Below are 16,983 nucleotides of genomic sequence, written 5' to 3'. Positions count from 1 at the left end.
GCAGGGCATTACCACCATCCAGGTGCAAGAATACAAGGGTTGAACTGCAACCCCTAAGTTGCTTTCTAGAAGAAACGGCCTGGAGGGATATTTCATGGACCAGCCCGAGGTGTGGGAGCAGGGACAGACCCTGCATGTATGATGGCCATTCACCCCATTAAGGATTTTGAAAGCAGGTTCTGAGAAAAGTGAAAGGACATCTTGGTACCCAAACTCATGTTGTTTCTTTGCCTGTTGAGGCTGAGGCTATAGCAGAGAAAGATTGCAGGGGAAGAGATACACAAGACCTTGCCTTCATAAACCATATCAGATCATGGCAAAGAGAGGTTGATCTCAAGTGAGCTCACTGGACTGAGCCTTGCTTTTCTAATCATTTGGAAACCTTTAATTGAACACGTGTCACAGGCAGTCGGGTCCATGATGAGCCAATCATGGATGAAGATTCAGAGCTCACATTAATGACAGACATGGTAAGGAGGGTTCCTGGTAGGGTGTCACAAAATAGAAAATCATAAAGTAGATGGTTTAGGGAACTGGACCATCCCTTGTAAAGCAAGAGCCTGGCTCTATGAAGGATGCAGAAGCAGGGGAGGGGGGCGTAAGGGGTGAAGGCGGAGGTGGTAAGTTGGAGATGCTTCAACTCTCTGATGGAAGCATTGTTTGCTGCAATGGACCCATGAGCAGTAAAACAAGAACATGAGGGAGGAAGCACTGCTGGTTAGGGATCTGTGTTCGGTGTATATGCCTTGCTGTCATGGATGATCGATACCTAGATCGGCGACTGATCTAGGTGGTGGCAGCACTCTGAGACCTCGCTGGGGAAAGACGGGCAGACTGCGAGAGTTCCTCTTCTGCCCACTCGCTCTCCGCAGCATTGCTTCACTAGCGCACTTTTAAATATTATTCTGATTTTACATTCAATTGAATACGAATTGTGATGTATGCTTTTTAATAAATTGTATTGTTTTTAAAAACCTTTTGTGCTGTTTCCCGGTTCCCCTGGGCCCCGGTCCACCGCGGCTTACCTGTGCCGTTTGTTGTGGAGGGCCAGGTCGTGCGGCGCCATCTTTGGTGAGTCCCGGTACCCGGCTGGTCGGGAGTTAGCGGTCCAGCTCGGGGAGGGGCTTGGGCGATAAATAGATCCTAAACGCTCTGATTCCTCGCGACTGATCTAGGTGGTGGCAGCACTCTGAGACCTCGCTGGGGAAAGACGGGCAGACTGTGAGAGTTCCTCTTCTGCCCACTCGCTCTCCGCAGCATTGCTTCACTAGCGCACTTTTAAATATTATTCTGATTTTACATTCAATTGAATACGAATTGTGATGTATGTTTTTTAATAAATTGTATTGTTTTTAAAAACCTTTTGTGCTGTTTCCCGGTTCCCCTGGGCCCCGGTCCACCGCGGCTTACCTGTGCCGTTTGTTGTGGAGGGCCAGGTCGGGCGGCGCCATCTTTGGTGAGTCCCGGTACCCGGCTGGTCGGGAGTTATGCGGTCCAGCTCGGGGAGGGGCTTGGGCGATAAAAAATGATACCCCATAGAGCGCGCAGCGGTCGCGCGCAGCGGGCGCGCCGTCTGCGCGCCGAAGGAGCACCAAAGGAGGGCCCGTCTATGCCCGTCCGTGCCCCGGACGGGCCCAGGGCCTGTTACTCTGCCCGGCGACCTTCAGAGATGGCCAGCTCTGGGAAACGCAAGTACTCTCGTAACGATCTTATGAAACTTGCCTCTCTCAGTAGAGGACTGTCGTGTTTACGTGCAGACCCAGACTGTGCTTGGGTGAAGTGTCCTAGTTGTGGCTTTCTCCCCCAACCTGCCTTACCCCCACGTTCAGTCAGTAGCGCTGATGCCACAATCATTGGGGCGGGTCTGATTAATGCCAGATCTTTGGTGAGACATACTGCAGATGTCTTTGAACTTCTGGTGGATGGCCAGGTGGATGTGCTGTTCATCACGGAGACGTGGATGACCAGCACATCCGCTCCGAGTGTGGAACTGGCGGTCCCTAGGGGCTTTAAGATTGCTAGGGTAGATAGACCACTGGGGAGAGGGGGTGGATTAGCTGTTATTTTCAGGGATGGGTGGCACTTCGCTTCTGAGCCACCGATGGTGGATGTTGGCAGCGAGGTCCTTCACTTCTCTTTAACAATTTCCCCCCATTTCACCTTAGGTTGTTCCCTGATTTACAGGCCTCCGGGCCAGGCTAATCATTTTCTTGACTCCCTAGAAGAATACATAGTGTCACGGGCCCTAAGTTTTCCTAAGTTTCTTTTGGTTGGCGATCTAAATATTCATGCTGATGCTCCTGACTCACCGGAAGGCCGTAGGCTCGGTGAAATTCTTAATTTGGCCCAGCTTAAGCAATGGGTTACTGCCCCGACTCATGCGGGAGGCCATCTGCTTGACCTGGTCTGTCCTAATTTCCCTATTCAGTCTGTGATCGTGGAAAAAACAACCTGGTCGGACCACGATTTGGTCAGGTTCGCGTGGGCAATGGTAGAACCGGGTTTTACTCCCCCCCTATGTCACACTCAAAAGATCAATGTGCCCACGTTCCGACAGGCCCTGTCTAGAGCCCGCCCTAAATCTATGGCACTTCTGGATGAGGCAGTCGGCGAGTTCAACGAATGGGTACGGCAGGCGGCTTCTGCTTCCACTAAACACACTACTGTGTCCAGGTCACGACGCTCTCCATCTCAACCTTGGTTCTCTTCTGAGCTGAGGCTGAGGAAACTTGGCTGTAAAAAATTAGAGCGTGTGTGGATGCTTAGTTATAGCTCTGAAGCTAAATCTGCCCTACGTTTTGCACAAAAGGAATACTATTCAGCCATTAAGGTAGCAAAAGGGAACTATTACGCAGGGCGTATTGCGAAAGCAGATAACAATAGCAGAGAGATTTTTGCTATTGTTAAAAGCTTTGTCACGCCGGTTGCTGATGCAGCTACTCTTCCATCCTCTGCGCAGTGGTGTGAGGATTTATCTTTTTCAGCAGCAAAATAACGAGGATCCAGCAGGACCTACTAGCGGCTTTGCCCGCTGATGACTCGGCGGCTGATATGTGTTCCTCACTTTGCTCCGGTTCCGGACAACAATTGTTGAACTTTGTGCAAGCTGAGGAGTGCGCTATCCTGCCTCTTCTTCAATCCCTGAAATCTGGTTCTCCCGCCGACCCGTGCCCGGCTCGTGTGCTTTCAGAAGTGGCAGATACAATCTGCACCGAGATCACGCAGATTGTGAATCTCTCCCTGGCCTCGGGCAAGGTGCCCTTAGGCTGGAAACGAGCAAAACTTCTGCCGCTTTTGAAAAAAACGGGATTGGACGCTATGGCCCCCAGGGAACTACCGTCCCATATCCCTTTTGCCAGCACTCTCGAAAATCTGTGAGAAGGTGGCCTTTCAACAATTGGAGAACTTTGTTGAAACCTCCAGTGCCCTCCACACTGCCCAATCGGGCTTTAGGGCTGCTTATAGCACTGAGACAGCACTGGTGGAGATGACTGAGGCAATCCGGGACTGCTTAGACGGAGGCGGCAGAGCGGTCCTCATTTTATTGGACCTCTCTGCCGCGTTCGATACTGTTCCCCATGATCTTCTCCTCGCCAGGCTGTCTGCTATTGGTATTGGGGGAGTTGTGCTAGCCTGGCTGTCTTCGTTTCTTTCTGACAGGTCTCAGCAGGTCTGGATTCCCCCATATGCATCTGAACCTAAGCCACTTTCTACGGGGGTCCCCCAGGGCTCTACTCTTAGTCCCCTACTGTTTAATATTTACATCACTCCCTTGATTTATCTAGCGGAACAGTGTGGGGCTAAGATTATAGGGTATGCTGATGACAACCAGCTGCTGTTTACGTGGCCTGACAGCAATCTGGATGTGTCGGCAGTGCATCTATGTTTGTCCTCTGTATTTCGCTGGCTCACACGGGCTCAGCTGAAGTGCAATGAGGACAAATCTGAGGTGCTCTTTTACGGTTCCTTTCCTTCCTCGTTTAAAAACACACTGTGGCCTCCCAATATTCCCTGCCCGGGAGAGATGGGGAGACCAGCAAAAAACCTTGGTATCTGGTTTGCAGAGGATCTTAGATTCGAAGATCACATAAAAAAAATGACTGGCACCTGCTTTGCCACGCTGAGAACGCTCCGCAAATTTTTTCCACTGCTCCCTAGGGTGGCCAAGGAGACAGTTGCTCGGGCTCTCATACTGGCAAGGCTGGACTACGCGAATGCACTGTTTAGTGGCATTCCGGCCTACTTGGTGAAACGCCTGCAAATTATCCAGAATGCGACTGTCCGTCTGATATTCAGTATCCCGAGATGGAAGAGTGTACGCACTGAAATGCGCACTCTCCATTGGCTCCCTGTTGCGCAGCGCATTCTGTTTAAATCCCTGGTGCTTGCTTTCAGAGCTATTCATGATCAAGGCCCCCATTACTTACGAAAAAGATTCATCTGCTATACCCCTTTACGCACCCTCAGATCATCCGTTCTGTTTAAACTGACTCTCCCCCGTGTTAAACGAGCAAGGCTCGGCGGCCAATCGATCTGGGTGATCGTGGCTCGAGCCTGGAATGCTCTTCCTTTCCACCTGCGCTCCACGCAAACTGTGGCCTTATTTAAGAAAAATTTAAAAACACACCTATTCTTGAGTACAAATTAGAGCGTTCTTTTGCTGTTTTGCTCTCTGTCTTTCCCACACCGCGCCAGGATACTCTCAAGTAATGGAGCGCGTTACAAAATGGTTTATACATACATACATGATGGCTGGATGAGGAAGCAGGTCAGATAAAGATCTTAGGGCATAGTATTAAGTGAATGAGCACTATGAGACTTGACTGATCCAACATAACATAAACAGACATCAGTTTATATATGTCTGCCGAGAGAAAAAGTTTAAAGTGTTAACAACATGGCATAAGCAATCACAGTGCTGTTTATGATCTAAGGAAAAAGAGATGTATGGTTAATCTGCTATTTTTCGGTATGATTAGAGAAAGTGCTCTAAATGTATGGTTATCACATAATGATGGAGACCTGAGAGGCTGCACTTTAACATCTTATATAGGGTATATTTCTTTCTTTCACTGTAAGTCTAACAGAACATAAGAAACAGGAGGTATTTGCTCTTAGCACCATGTAGCTGGCTGAAGTTGCCATCTTTGCCAATGCTAACCATGGCAATGCAAGCCTCGCCGCCACTGATGTATCTGGCCTCTTCTTCATACTTCACAACCATAAATAAGGATTCACTAGTTGACAGCTCGGCATCTGAATGTTTATATTTCTTCTATATTTTGGAAGCTCTTCTCTGCCACTCTCATAAGAAAGCTGCACTCATGCAATGAGTTAATTGCCTCAGTTTCTGTTGTATATGTTCCACAGGGGAGTTACACGGGCCCCTGTGGCGTCTGTGGCAAGTGGAGCCCCCAACCGTTTAAGAGACCCTCACTAAGCCCAAGACCAATGATTATCTGTGAGATATGGTGGACTTAGAGGCCGCTCACCACATTCCCCATCAATTGGTGTTATGCCAGTGGTCTTCCACTGATGCCTGTGTGTACAAATCTATAACATGTCCAGAGGGAATTACTATTCATTGTGTACTTCCGTCAAGGGGAGACCTTTGTCTTTTTTCTTGTGCTATGACAATTTCTTTATATTTACTCAGTAAATGTGCACAGACTTAAATCATATGAAGTGAGTTCTTCTCAGTCATATAGGACGCAACCACAATACAACACAACAGAAGAAGCAATAACAAACTACCAAACACAACACCAACACCACACGCAGTAACTCACAAGAAGAACAATATAGCAACACATGATTAGAAAACAGACCCCAGCAGCACAGTACACTGATACAACAGCAACAATTAAAAAATATATCATGATAAACAATAACACAAACTAACAGACTAAGAGCATAAATGAGTGTATTGTGATCACTCATGTGTAGACTGCTTCAGCTACCCTCACCCTATGGGGACAGAGGAGGGCTGGACTTTGAGTTTGACAGATGGATCACTTTGTCACAGATGTGGCGGATATTCCGTCCACTGTATTACAAATGCATTATATCCTATGCCCCGTATAATAAGATGAATGAGGTATCTTTTGTGATGTTGTGTTGTGATGGAGTCCCCCATCCACCAAGCTCTGAATCAGGCCCTAAGTTTGTAAAGCCAACACACTGCTTAAATAACTGCTGAAGATCAGCTTTACACACATGGCTGAGACCAGATAACGGGGACTTCCTGCAAACGGCCCATTTGCCCTGTGCTGGACTTGAGCTTCCAGTGACACTTAAAGACCTGCACAGGTCACAGAACACATGCTGTGCAGATGCTCCTTTGCACTACTTACCTGTAAATACAGTTCTCTAGTCAGGGTATTGTTTTCATGTCTGAACTGGGGTGGCGGAGTGAGCTAAAGAACGGTGATGGATTAAACCCAGATCAGTTGACTGGGGGTGAGTGTTTGTATTGTCAACGCTCCGTACATCACCACCTTTGGTTTTTCTTTGTTCGCGCTAAGTTGGCAGGGTATGCTCAGACGTGAGTCCCTTGCACACTTTGCCACTGGAATCAAGCAAGCCCGGCTGAAGACGGCTGTAATGCCAGAAACCGGTCCTCCGAAGCTTGTTTCCGGTCCAGGGAAGGCATGGCTTGGCAGTTCGGGCTGGACTGTTCCCATGAGGCACAGGGTCAGACTGATTTGCATATGGCCATGTCTGAACTGGGGTGGTGTAGTGAGCTAAAGAACGGTGATGGATTAAACCCAGATCAGTTGACTGAGGATGAGTGTTTGAATTGTCAACGCTCCGTCCATCACCACCTTTGGTTTTTCTACATTCACAGGCTCTTGAATAAGTTACTTACTCAAGGGTGTGTGAATGTGTAAACCCATCCAACGTTGGAGAATCTGTACCCTGTAAAGCTGTCAGAGAAAGGAAAGCTTGTTGATGCTGTGACAATGAGGACAAGGAGGAGACGGTCAAGAGAGGAAAGGTCCTTCCTAACCTCAAGTTCAAGAACCGCAAGACCCAAAGTGTCTGTGCTCTTGCGATCCGTAGGAACGCACACTCTGGTGAATGAGGGGGCACTAGAAACTAGTGAGAAGGGGGCTAAATTTGGGTGTAACATGTGAAAAGATGAGCTTTGTGTCTTGTTGAAAAAATTTACCAAACCAGTGTGCCTACAGAGAGCTCACAGACTGCTGTCCACCTGGGCACCTCATTGGGCAGGGTTGCCTCCTTGAAAAGCTCAAAAGAATTGTGAAGATAAGGCAATCCTTGTACATTTCTATTATCCCTTCAAATGTATTTAAATTTTAGAAACAGATTTTCCACTCATGATAGATGTGTGTGTGTGTGTGTGGGAGGGAGATCACTGAACACCAACGCACCCTCACATCACACTGCTGTCTCCATCACTTCGAGCAGCCTTGGCGTGGAAGAAAGAAGTCAGAAGCCCGACACATTACCTGCCACTGGCTTTAGCCGACAATACGCGCCTCCACAGTCGAGCAGGACACAGTCATGGGTTCCAAGACAAAACCTGTTGGCATCACACTGTTTGGGGCAGGGGTCTGGAATGGAGAACAAGCAACACTTGAGGAAGATTAGACAGCACAGAATGAACTGCAAATCAATGTTCTACAATGAACACCAATAGGTATCAACAGTGCTTAAAATGGGGAAAAATAAGTGCAGGTACTCATTAAAATGAGCTAGAGGTGTGGCAAGTGGGCGGGGCTTAGGGCAAGACAGGATGATACATAATAACTACTATACCACTTGCAGAACATATCAAAACACAACAGAAATGTATTTATGTAAACAAAACAGATTAAATCATTACACAAAATCAAAGCCAAACAGGATAATATGGTAACTTTTTCTAGTTTTGTAATATTTGCAGTGTCATACCATTATTTGTTGTTGTTTGGCACAATGCTATATATTCTTAAGCATGCACACACACAGAAAGAAACAAGCAGACATGTACACAAACCCATTCCCCACATTCAAAGGAGTATTTCGTTGTGCTATACATCGTTATTTTTGTTGATAGAGTAAGCTTACTGCTGAGGGCTGTATTTTTAAATATAGGCTTGCAAAAAAAAAACTTGCTAAATCAGGATTTATAATTTTTCCAGTAAATAAAAGCATGAATCATTTAATCACTTCAAAAGTACAAAAGTATTTCTAAGCTGTGAAAGTGTGCGTGTGCACGCCAGCGCCGTCAGGGCCCTGTAAATTCTGCAAGGCAGCGTTTAAACTAGATTTCAGGCTAAAGGTTATTTAATTTCTCTTGATCAGACTGCTTCCAAGCATTAAAGGAGACGATTTGATTGAAATCACATGTGGTTCTTCAATAGTTAAACCAATTACTTCAAGAAATACAACATATTTTTACTTTACACAGATTTGTGTTAGCATACCATTTCTAAGCACCCTTTTCAGACATGATCAAATATCTGGTATTTGTATCTGAAAAAAGTGGCAATTCTAACTTTAGCTGTCACCTCACTTTTTTCCATTCCTCCCTCCCCCTTCCTTCTATGTTCATGTCGTTTTCCCCCAACCAGATCCAGTTCCTGGAGTGCTGCAGTAGTCACTGCTATTCATTGCTCTTTGGGCAGGGCACCTTCACACTCATGAAACCGTTGTAATGTCGCTGTTATCATGTAAATTCAGCGACTAGTGTTGGAAGGGCGCTCAAAGGCAAGCAGCTCCTGTGTTGAAAAGAAAACCGGCTTTGTCGAAGGTGAAGGTTTGTGTTTCCCTGCTACTTGTTTTAGTGCAGTACGCTAAATGGGACTGAATTACTGACCAGCAGGGGGGAGGCTAAAGCCCTTTCAACTGAAAGGACGTTGACGGCTAATCAACAGTGCAGGGTCTGATGAGACCTTGTCCTGTTAATCACAGTGTGACGCAAGCCCTCGCCAACCCCAGCAGTCTGCGAAAATCAAATGGAAGCTGCTAATCTAGCAGCCTCTCTGCAAAAGGCTACTTCATGGCTACCATGTTCCTGCTGTGCCATCAATCAGGGTACCGGTACTCTCCCTGAACTAAAGAAAAGTGCCGGTACTGACAGCTAGAAAATTTTGAAGTGCCGGTACTCAGTACCGGTGAGTACCGGCCCATTTAAAGCACTGGTTATCAAGAAAACAGAGGATGAGAGGCTGCAGGGTGTCAAGAGTGGCGACTCACTAGTCACCAGGATGAGCAATGACTCAGGAGCCACATCAGGAGAGCTCATGTGTGTCTTGCTCAACCAGCTCTATGCATGTAATTTTGTGACAGAGGACGGCAACTGCAGAAATCCTAAGTTCGAAGTCTATTGATACGGCACCTGGACCTCAAGCACAAATTAACTGAGTTACTTACCTGTTATCTTTATTAACCTTAGGGTAGTCCTTCTCATTATAGTTATTACTTAGTGAGGCTCCTCCAGCCTCTGACAGGACGCTACCAAAGCTTTCCTCTATATTGATTAAAATACTAACGTCAGGGCATATTTACCAATGTTTTTTGCGTTACCCTTGCACCATGAAAGGGGGTGCAGGGTATCGCAAAACCAATAATGAGATTTGTCAAGACACGCAAGTCCACCTTGCATGGCTCTGTGTGGCTTGATAAATCTGAAGTCATGTAAGTCGCTGCCTTGCGTTGCTCTGCCCCAGGGAGGCGTTCCCAGATTTACCATTAGTGGTAGACCGGGGAATGCGTCAGAATGCGATGCCTCCGCTGGGGATGCGTAATGAGGAGAAATATGTTTATTTCTTCTTATTTCTTCCTCTTTCCACACATACAAAGAGGAAAATGCCTCCGGAGATTCCTCCCTACAATGCAGACAACCCTTGTACCATGGGGCAAAGGAGCCTGCTTTGGCATTAGTCAGGAAAATGCAGAACATTCATGCCCTGTCCCATTCAGTGCAGAAAGGTGGCTTGCTGCATTATCTTGCACAAAACTTTCTTAAATATCCCCTCATGTGTATGTGTGGATCCCTCCCACCAGTATAATTGTGCTAAAGGAAGGAATGAAGGGAGAGAGGGATCTTTATATATTGAGGAAAACTATCCTAAGGGTAATTAAGATTTCTGGTAAGTCATTTGGGGCCATATTATCAAGCAAGGGCGATACATTATCGCCGCTTTTATCGGCAGGAAACTGCCACTAAAACGGCGATAATAGGCTTGATAATATGCCCTTGTGAATTCCCATATAAGCCCAGGTTAACACCAAAACCTGGGCTTCTATGGGAATTCTCAAGGACATATTATCAAGGCCATTATATTATCAAGCCCATTATCGCCGCTTTAGCGGCAGTTTCCTGCTGATAAAAGCAGCGATAATGGATCGCCCTTGCATGATAATATGGCCCTTGGTACATTAACCCTACGTATGCTCTCTTTATTACAGTAATTACTTAGGATGTATCAAAGCAAAATAACAGGCACAATTATATGCTGCTGAAAATCAAATGTATTTGTGAAAATAACTTAACTGCCGTATTTATAACTGAAAAACCAAATTTGTTTGTAGCATTTGAAAACATCTCCAATTTATAATGAGCTAGACAAGTATCAGTGTTCGCCCATGTTGGTGCCCTACATATTTCTTGGAGCAAAACACACACCTGCCTAGCCCATGATGCAGATACTGCCCTGGTTCATCTTGCCAACACATTACCAGGCAGAGAAACTACTGGTCTAACTCACCTAATATCTAGGAAGTTGAAGTCTTTTTCCCTTTAAGGCAGTACCACGAGACACAAATAAAGTCTGGGAGGATATAAATTCCCTTGTTCTCTCCAAATTTATCAATAGTGAGCTTCTAACATCCAGTGTTGAAGGTATGCAATCAGATGCCTGGAAAACAGGAAGAATGCTTTCTTCTGTAGAATGAAAGGTTGATTGTACTTTGGGCTTAAGCATAGCTCCAGGTCTGATTACCAATCTGTCCAGAGGAATTGTAAATATGAATAAGAGATCAGCAAAGACGTTAATTTCCCCAGACTTGTTGCAATGTTTACTGCAATGAGGAATGCTGCCTTCACAGAAACCCTGGTAAAACCATCTTGGTCTAGAGGTTAAAAGGGACGTGTAGTGATTACACAGAAGCAAGAAAGTGTAAGAGCATTATGTTTATTGACAGTTCTTCTCCACAGCTTCTGGGGATTGGATCAAAGAACCCTAGTGTTCAGACATTATCATTCTGTAACCATGGAACTGATATCATAGAAGGGGATGGTAGGTTAAAAAATTACTACAACATCTCCTTTCTTTCCCAGAGGGAATAAAAGAGGGGAAACAAGCACTACAGAAAAACAAGCTTAAATGACTGTTTGGGGTAGAATCGATTGAGTATTTAGGTCATTGTATATGGGGTGAAGGGATTTAAGTAAGAGAAGGGCTTTGTTGAGGCCATTGAGATTGCCCCATGCCCCTTCCTTGCCGTGTTTAACTTGAGTGATCATACAACCCAAACCATCCAAACTTGCATCTACCAGGACAATACACTGGTTGTGGGGATCAAAAGCGGTGAGAATCTTGCACATCCCAAGTTCTTGCTTAATGCGAACAAATTCATTGAGGCACACCTGATCCCATACAAAGGTGACCTTCCTCTTAAGTAGCTCTCTCAATTGGACAGTTTTAGCTGCAAAGTTGTGAATGCACTTAGTGTAATATTCACACACTCCCAAAAATAAAGAGACCTGTGCTTTAGACTTGGAGAATGGGGCATTCACGATGGCCTCAATCAAACCTTCTCTTGGTTCAATTTCCTTCACCAGATATACAATGCCCTAAATACTCAATCAATTCCACCCCAAACACATATTTAAGCTTGTTAGCTACAATGCCTCTCTCCTAAAGTCTGTTTAGTACTTCTGTGAGATGCTTGTCATGTGATGCTTTGCACTTCCCAGCAACCAGAATGTCATCTTGGAAGACTACCGTATCCTCAACCCCCTCCAGGACTTTTTCCATGATGTGCTGAAATACTGAGGCTGCAGAGGATATCCCAAATAGCATCCCCTTAAATTGAAAGGTCCCAGCCGGAGACACAAAAGCAGCCAAATGCTTACAAACAGCATCCAATTCCACCTAGGCGGGGGATAGGTCTATCTTGGAAAAATACTTTGCACCAACAAACTTAGAAAGAATGTCATCAATGCAGTAAGATGATGCGAGTCAACCCAGATTTCCTTATTCAGACTGCACAAGTCAATGCACGCTCAGAGACCTCCATTCTTCTTGCGGGCAACAGTGAGCAGAGACAACTATAAGGAAGACTCAACCTGTTCGATAACCCCAGACTCACACATCCTCTTAAGCTCATCAGAGAGATCATCTCTGACACTATGGGACATATTTGGCAGTTTATGCTTGATTAGAACTATCTGGTCCTCACCCTGATAAGATGTTTGAACCCTTTGATGCACCCCAATTTGTCATCAAACACACTTCTGAATTTGTTGGACCACACAATCAGATTCTCTCCTCAACTATGCGCATTTCCACACCAACACTTGTTCCTGAGTGCCTGGTCTGAGGGTCATGCCAAAAAGACTCTGGTGATACTACCCCAATATGTTGAGTCCTTTCTTTGCCACATAGACCTTCCCCTAATGCACCTGTCCTTGAAAATGTATCTGATTCCAAACAAAACCCTTTAACTCAATCTTCCTACCCTCATAGGATACAGGATTTCTGTCTGGTGATTTGAGATGCTTGTCCACCCAATTACGCTCAAACAACTCCTCCTTGATCATGGTCATACGTGCACCATAATCCACCAACAGTTGAATAGGCTTTCCATCAACAACCAAATCCCACCACAGGAGCCACACAATCATCAGACTCACCTTGACCACAACAATCAAATTACTCATGGAACTCACCACCTCCCCCGACAAGTCACCCTTATCACCTTCAGTGTAAACAGTACTGACACTGCCCCTGAAACTAAACACTTTGGCAAAGTGCCGTTGCTTGCCAGATTTGCGACAGGAGGCATTCCACGCTGGTCAGAATCGAGTTTTAGGGTAATGAGAGGGGAACCCACATTTTGTGCACAGATTTCTTTGCTGACCCATCTTTTTCTCAGGTCTGGCAGCTGTGTACTTCCTGCCCCTCTGCTCACTCTGTTGTTTTACTCCTTGATCTCTGCATTCTCTTACCTCCGCCACAACAGCGTTGACAGGTTGGAACTCTTTGGAAGCTTTCTGAGATAACTCTATGCTTTTAACAATAGTAATGGTTTCTTGCAAAGATGGATTTTTCAAAGTTAACAAATTTTCCTGAGCTTTTTTGTCTCTACAATGCACTACAACCTGATCCCTGATCAGCTGGGAGGTGAAGCGCTCAAGCTTGCATTTTGAGGCCAAAATACGCAGGGCTGCCACATAGGACACAATGCTTCGGCAGCTTCTTGTTCTCTGGCTACAACTAGACTGCTTTCTACATCAATTGTTTCTCTAACATTGCACACATGGGTGGAGAAGTGGAACGGTCAAACTCGTTGCCAAAATTTGTAGTGATTACACAGAAGCAAGAGAGTTTAAGAGCACTATGTTTATTGACTGTTCTTCTTCAAAGCTTCCAGGGAATGAATCAACAGACCCTGGTGTTCAAACAGTACAATTCTGTAATCATGAAACTGACATCATAGAAGGGGATGGTAGGTTAACTAATTACTACAGGAACCTTTTGCAAACCTTCAAAAACTGTAAAAGATTTCTAAGAAATCGGAGGGATTCCTTACATGGAAAGTTTTTAGGAGATTTATGAACAAACAAAAAATGGGTGAGAGGACCCCCTTGATTGTTTACAAGAATAAATGGCGGCTCATTGAGAGGATAATGTTGAAGAGACTAGACCCTTGTCAAACTCATCCCTTAAAAACCCCACATTTTACACGGCTTAATTAACACAGGTTGAGAACTCAGGAAAAGCATCAAAGGTTTTTCCAATGTTTCCCATATGTGTGAAGGGAGGAATTCTTCTTTACTGCCTGGATGTCATAGGATACTTCTACACAATCTATATCTTGTAATCCAGTCCCCTCAATTTCCAGGTCTACAGTCTTATCTGATGTATCTGTCTGAATGACAGGATAGCAGACTGCAGCCGGCTCGCATCGAAAGGAAGAAGAAGATGGGGTCCTATTGCTCGCTGAGTTAGCCAAGGAAATCAAGGTCTCCTTGGCAGAAAGGTGCAGCAAGATTCACCATCATCGCTTCTCTACAACGGAACCTCTGGGATAAGTGAATTGGAGGAAAAGCATACAGTGTCTCATGGGACTATGGAAGCGACAGAGGGTTTCCATACAAAAGGGGAGTAAACGGGAATTAGTAGGACATGCAAACAAGTCCAGGTTCGGGAGGCCGAGAAGGTCCATCACTAAGTGAAACACTTGAAGGCTGAGATGGAATTCTATAGAAGAGCGAAGATTCTGACTTAAACAACCTGCCTGGAGATTGACTGCATTGCTCAAATAGGTAAAGGATTATTTTCTGCCTAAGTCGGAATCTTGTTGGCCAGGATTGTCAAGGATCGTAATATGCTGCCCCCCTGATTGCTTATATATGATTCTGCAATTGTCCATCCTAATTGGGGCTGGGCTGCTGACCATGCAAGTTGCAAAATTCTGCAGGGTGTTTTCCTATTGCATCCACTTCCTCCAATTGGATGAATTGAGGGCTTCTTCCCGGGACTAACTAGATTGAGTTTCCTGATCACACCCATTGTATGGTGTGTGGCATTGGAGTGAGTGGGGCATGTTTACCGTCTGTACCTGTGTTGGCTGTGGGCACAGAACCACCTTTGAAGGAGTTGAAATAATTCTGAAGAGACTGGAATCACCACCTTGTGATCTGAGGATTTTGGGTGTCAGTGCTCATGAACATGTTGAACTATAGGATTTGGATGGAAGCGTGACCATGGAAGAAGACCTCAACCCTTGCACTCTCAGCCACTTTTTAATCAAGTGCTTCTGACAAAGACGGCTCTTCTGATGCAAGGAAGGTGGCAATGTCCTTCTAGCAAAAATAATATTAGTTTTAGGTATCTGGAGAAACCTCTCCTTGAATGATTGCTAAGGATACCTCTTTGATAGATAAGTGGAAAATTTGTTTTGTCTATTTATTTTCACTCTTTTAAGTTGATGTCTTCATAAATCTCATGGAACTAAAGATCACTGGCTGCTGGGAACTTATACCGTAACAAGAAATCTTAATTTTGAGTGTCCATATATTGAAACCCCAATATATCTCTAATATCCTTGAGCATATCTTGTAACCGTGTCACCTGCGTATATCTCCTTGAAGTGGTGCAGCCTTCTTCCTCGTCATCATCAGACAAAGTTTTCATCATTTTTAATGCAAGTTGTGGTAGAGTTGGACTAACAGTGTCACCTGTCATTGTCTGAAGGTTGGCTCTGAAAACTCCTCCTCTGCCAACGACGTTGCAGGGGTGTTTGGTAGTTGCTCTGGGGCATATTACCAACAACTAGCGATAATTTTTGTCTCTAACTTGTTTAGAGACAAAAATTATCACCGCACATCGGCGATTTTTATCGCAGATAAACCTTGCTATTATCAAGGTTTATCGGAAATGCGATAAAAAACGGCCGCAATGCATGAATATCGCTGAAAAGTCAGCGATATTCATGCATTATCGAGCAAATGCTCTTAGCCATGTTATCCACCTCCCATTGGATAACATGGTGAAGAACTGCTCAGGGCAGGTGTTAGCTTTTGGAGATATTCGCGCTTAGCGCGAATATCTCCAAAAGTTGGTAATAGGAGATAGCGATGTTAGCGACTGTTTCCAGTCGCTAACATCTTGGCACGCCCACTTTTCATGTCATTAGTGATAAATATCACTGACATGCAAAGCGGGGCCCAAGATGGTCGCTATCTCCTACTAGCTGTCGCTAACTGGTGTTAGCGACAGCTTGGTAATAGGGAGATAATTTTATCTCCGCTTTCTTGGCTTTTAAAGCCAAAAAAGCGGACATAAACCCCCTTGATAATATGCCCCTCTATGTTTTAAAACAGATTCACACTATGGCAGCGGCTTCCACCTATAGAGGTTGCTTGGCAACCAGATCGTTCCTCGTGGAAGACATGTTTCCAAAACAACGCGGTGCACCCTTACCACAAACAATATTTTGCAAACCAGATTTTGAGATAAATTACAAAGATTACTCCATTATGTAACTGTGTACTTTTTGGGCGAAATTTTAACAAAATGTACTGTTAAGATAATTTTTTTAACACATGCAGCATTTCAGGTAGATTGTTTACCCTAGCAGACCATTGGGGTAATTTATGAGCACAAAACTATAAGTATAAATGCAAACAACAAGGTTGCGGTGAGTAGCAGCTCCCTTAATATGGGCGGTCAACAAACATTTAGGTAGATTTTTTACTCAGGCGGACAGTTCGGGTAATTTCTGAACAAACAATTATAGCTCCAAATGGTAACAGCAGTGTTTTGAACTTGGGAAACATGAAATCAATTTAAATTAAATTTTTGAGTTGCGCTCTTACCCGAATGGACTATTCAGGTAATTTTTTGAGAGTGAGATGCATTTCTCATAGTTATTTTAATTTCGCATAATGTTGCTGTAATTTTCAATAATTGCGCTTTCCAAGCACCAACTTCACCAAAGTCTTCAAGGTGGGTTTTAAGCTCTGGACAATCGTGAAGTCCATGAAGTCCAGGATACTTAACCTCTTCCGTGCTCATGACGAGCTTAGCTCGCCATGAGTCACGGTGCCGCTGTGCTCATGACGAGCTCAGCTCGTCATGACACGCGCAGCACTCACACGCGGGGATAATTCCCCCACTGTGCTGAGCGTTCTATGAAAACGGGCGTGGTCATGACGAGCTCAGCTCGTCATGAGCACAGCGCCACCGTGCTGGGTGACGAGCTGAGCTCGTAACGAGCACCACGGCCCTGTGCGTGCCCCAC

At 45.1% G+C, this 16,983-nt stretch overlaps 1 protein-coding gene across 2 annotated transcripts in view; it reads right to left on the bottom strand.

Moving 5' to 3' along the window:
* Positions 1 to 16,983, bottom strand: part of LOC144772164 (uncharacterized) — a 56,095-nt gene that overhangs the window by 15,036 nt on the left and 24,076 nt on the right. For both annotated transcript variants that reach the window (XM_078656307.1, XM_078656308.1), the window contains exon 3: positions 7,473 to 7,577. In XM_078656307.1, the coding sequence (XP_078512433.1) occupies positions 7,473 to 7,577 (105 nt within the window). The remainder of the gene's footprint in view (positions 1 to 7,472; positions 7,578 to 16,983) is intronic.

The sequence above is a fragment of the Lissotriton helveticus genome, chromosome 8 (assembly GCF_964261635.1).
Source record: "Lissotriton helveticus chromosome 8, aLisHel1.1, whole genome shotgun sequence".
In the NCBI taxonomy this organism is placed as follows: domain Eukaryota; kingdom Metazoa; phylum Chordata; class Amphibia; order Caudata; family Salamandridae; genus Lissotriton; species Lissotriton helveticus.
The sequence above is the reverse complement of the archived record's forward strand: the minus strand, read 5'-3'. Positions and strand labels throughout refer to the sequence as shown.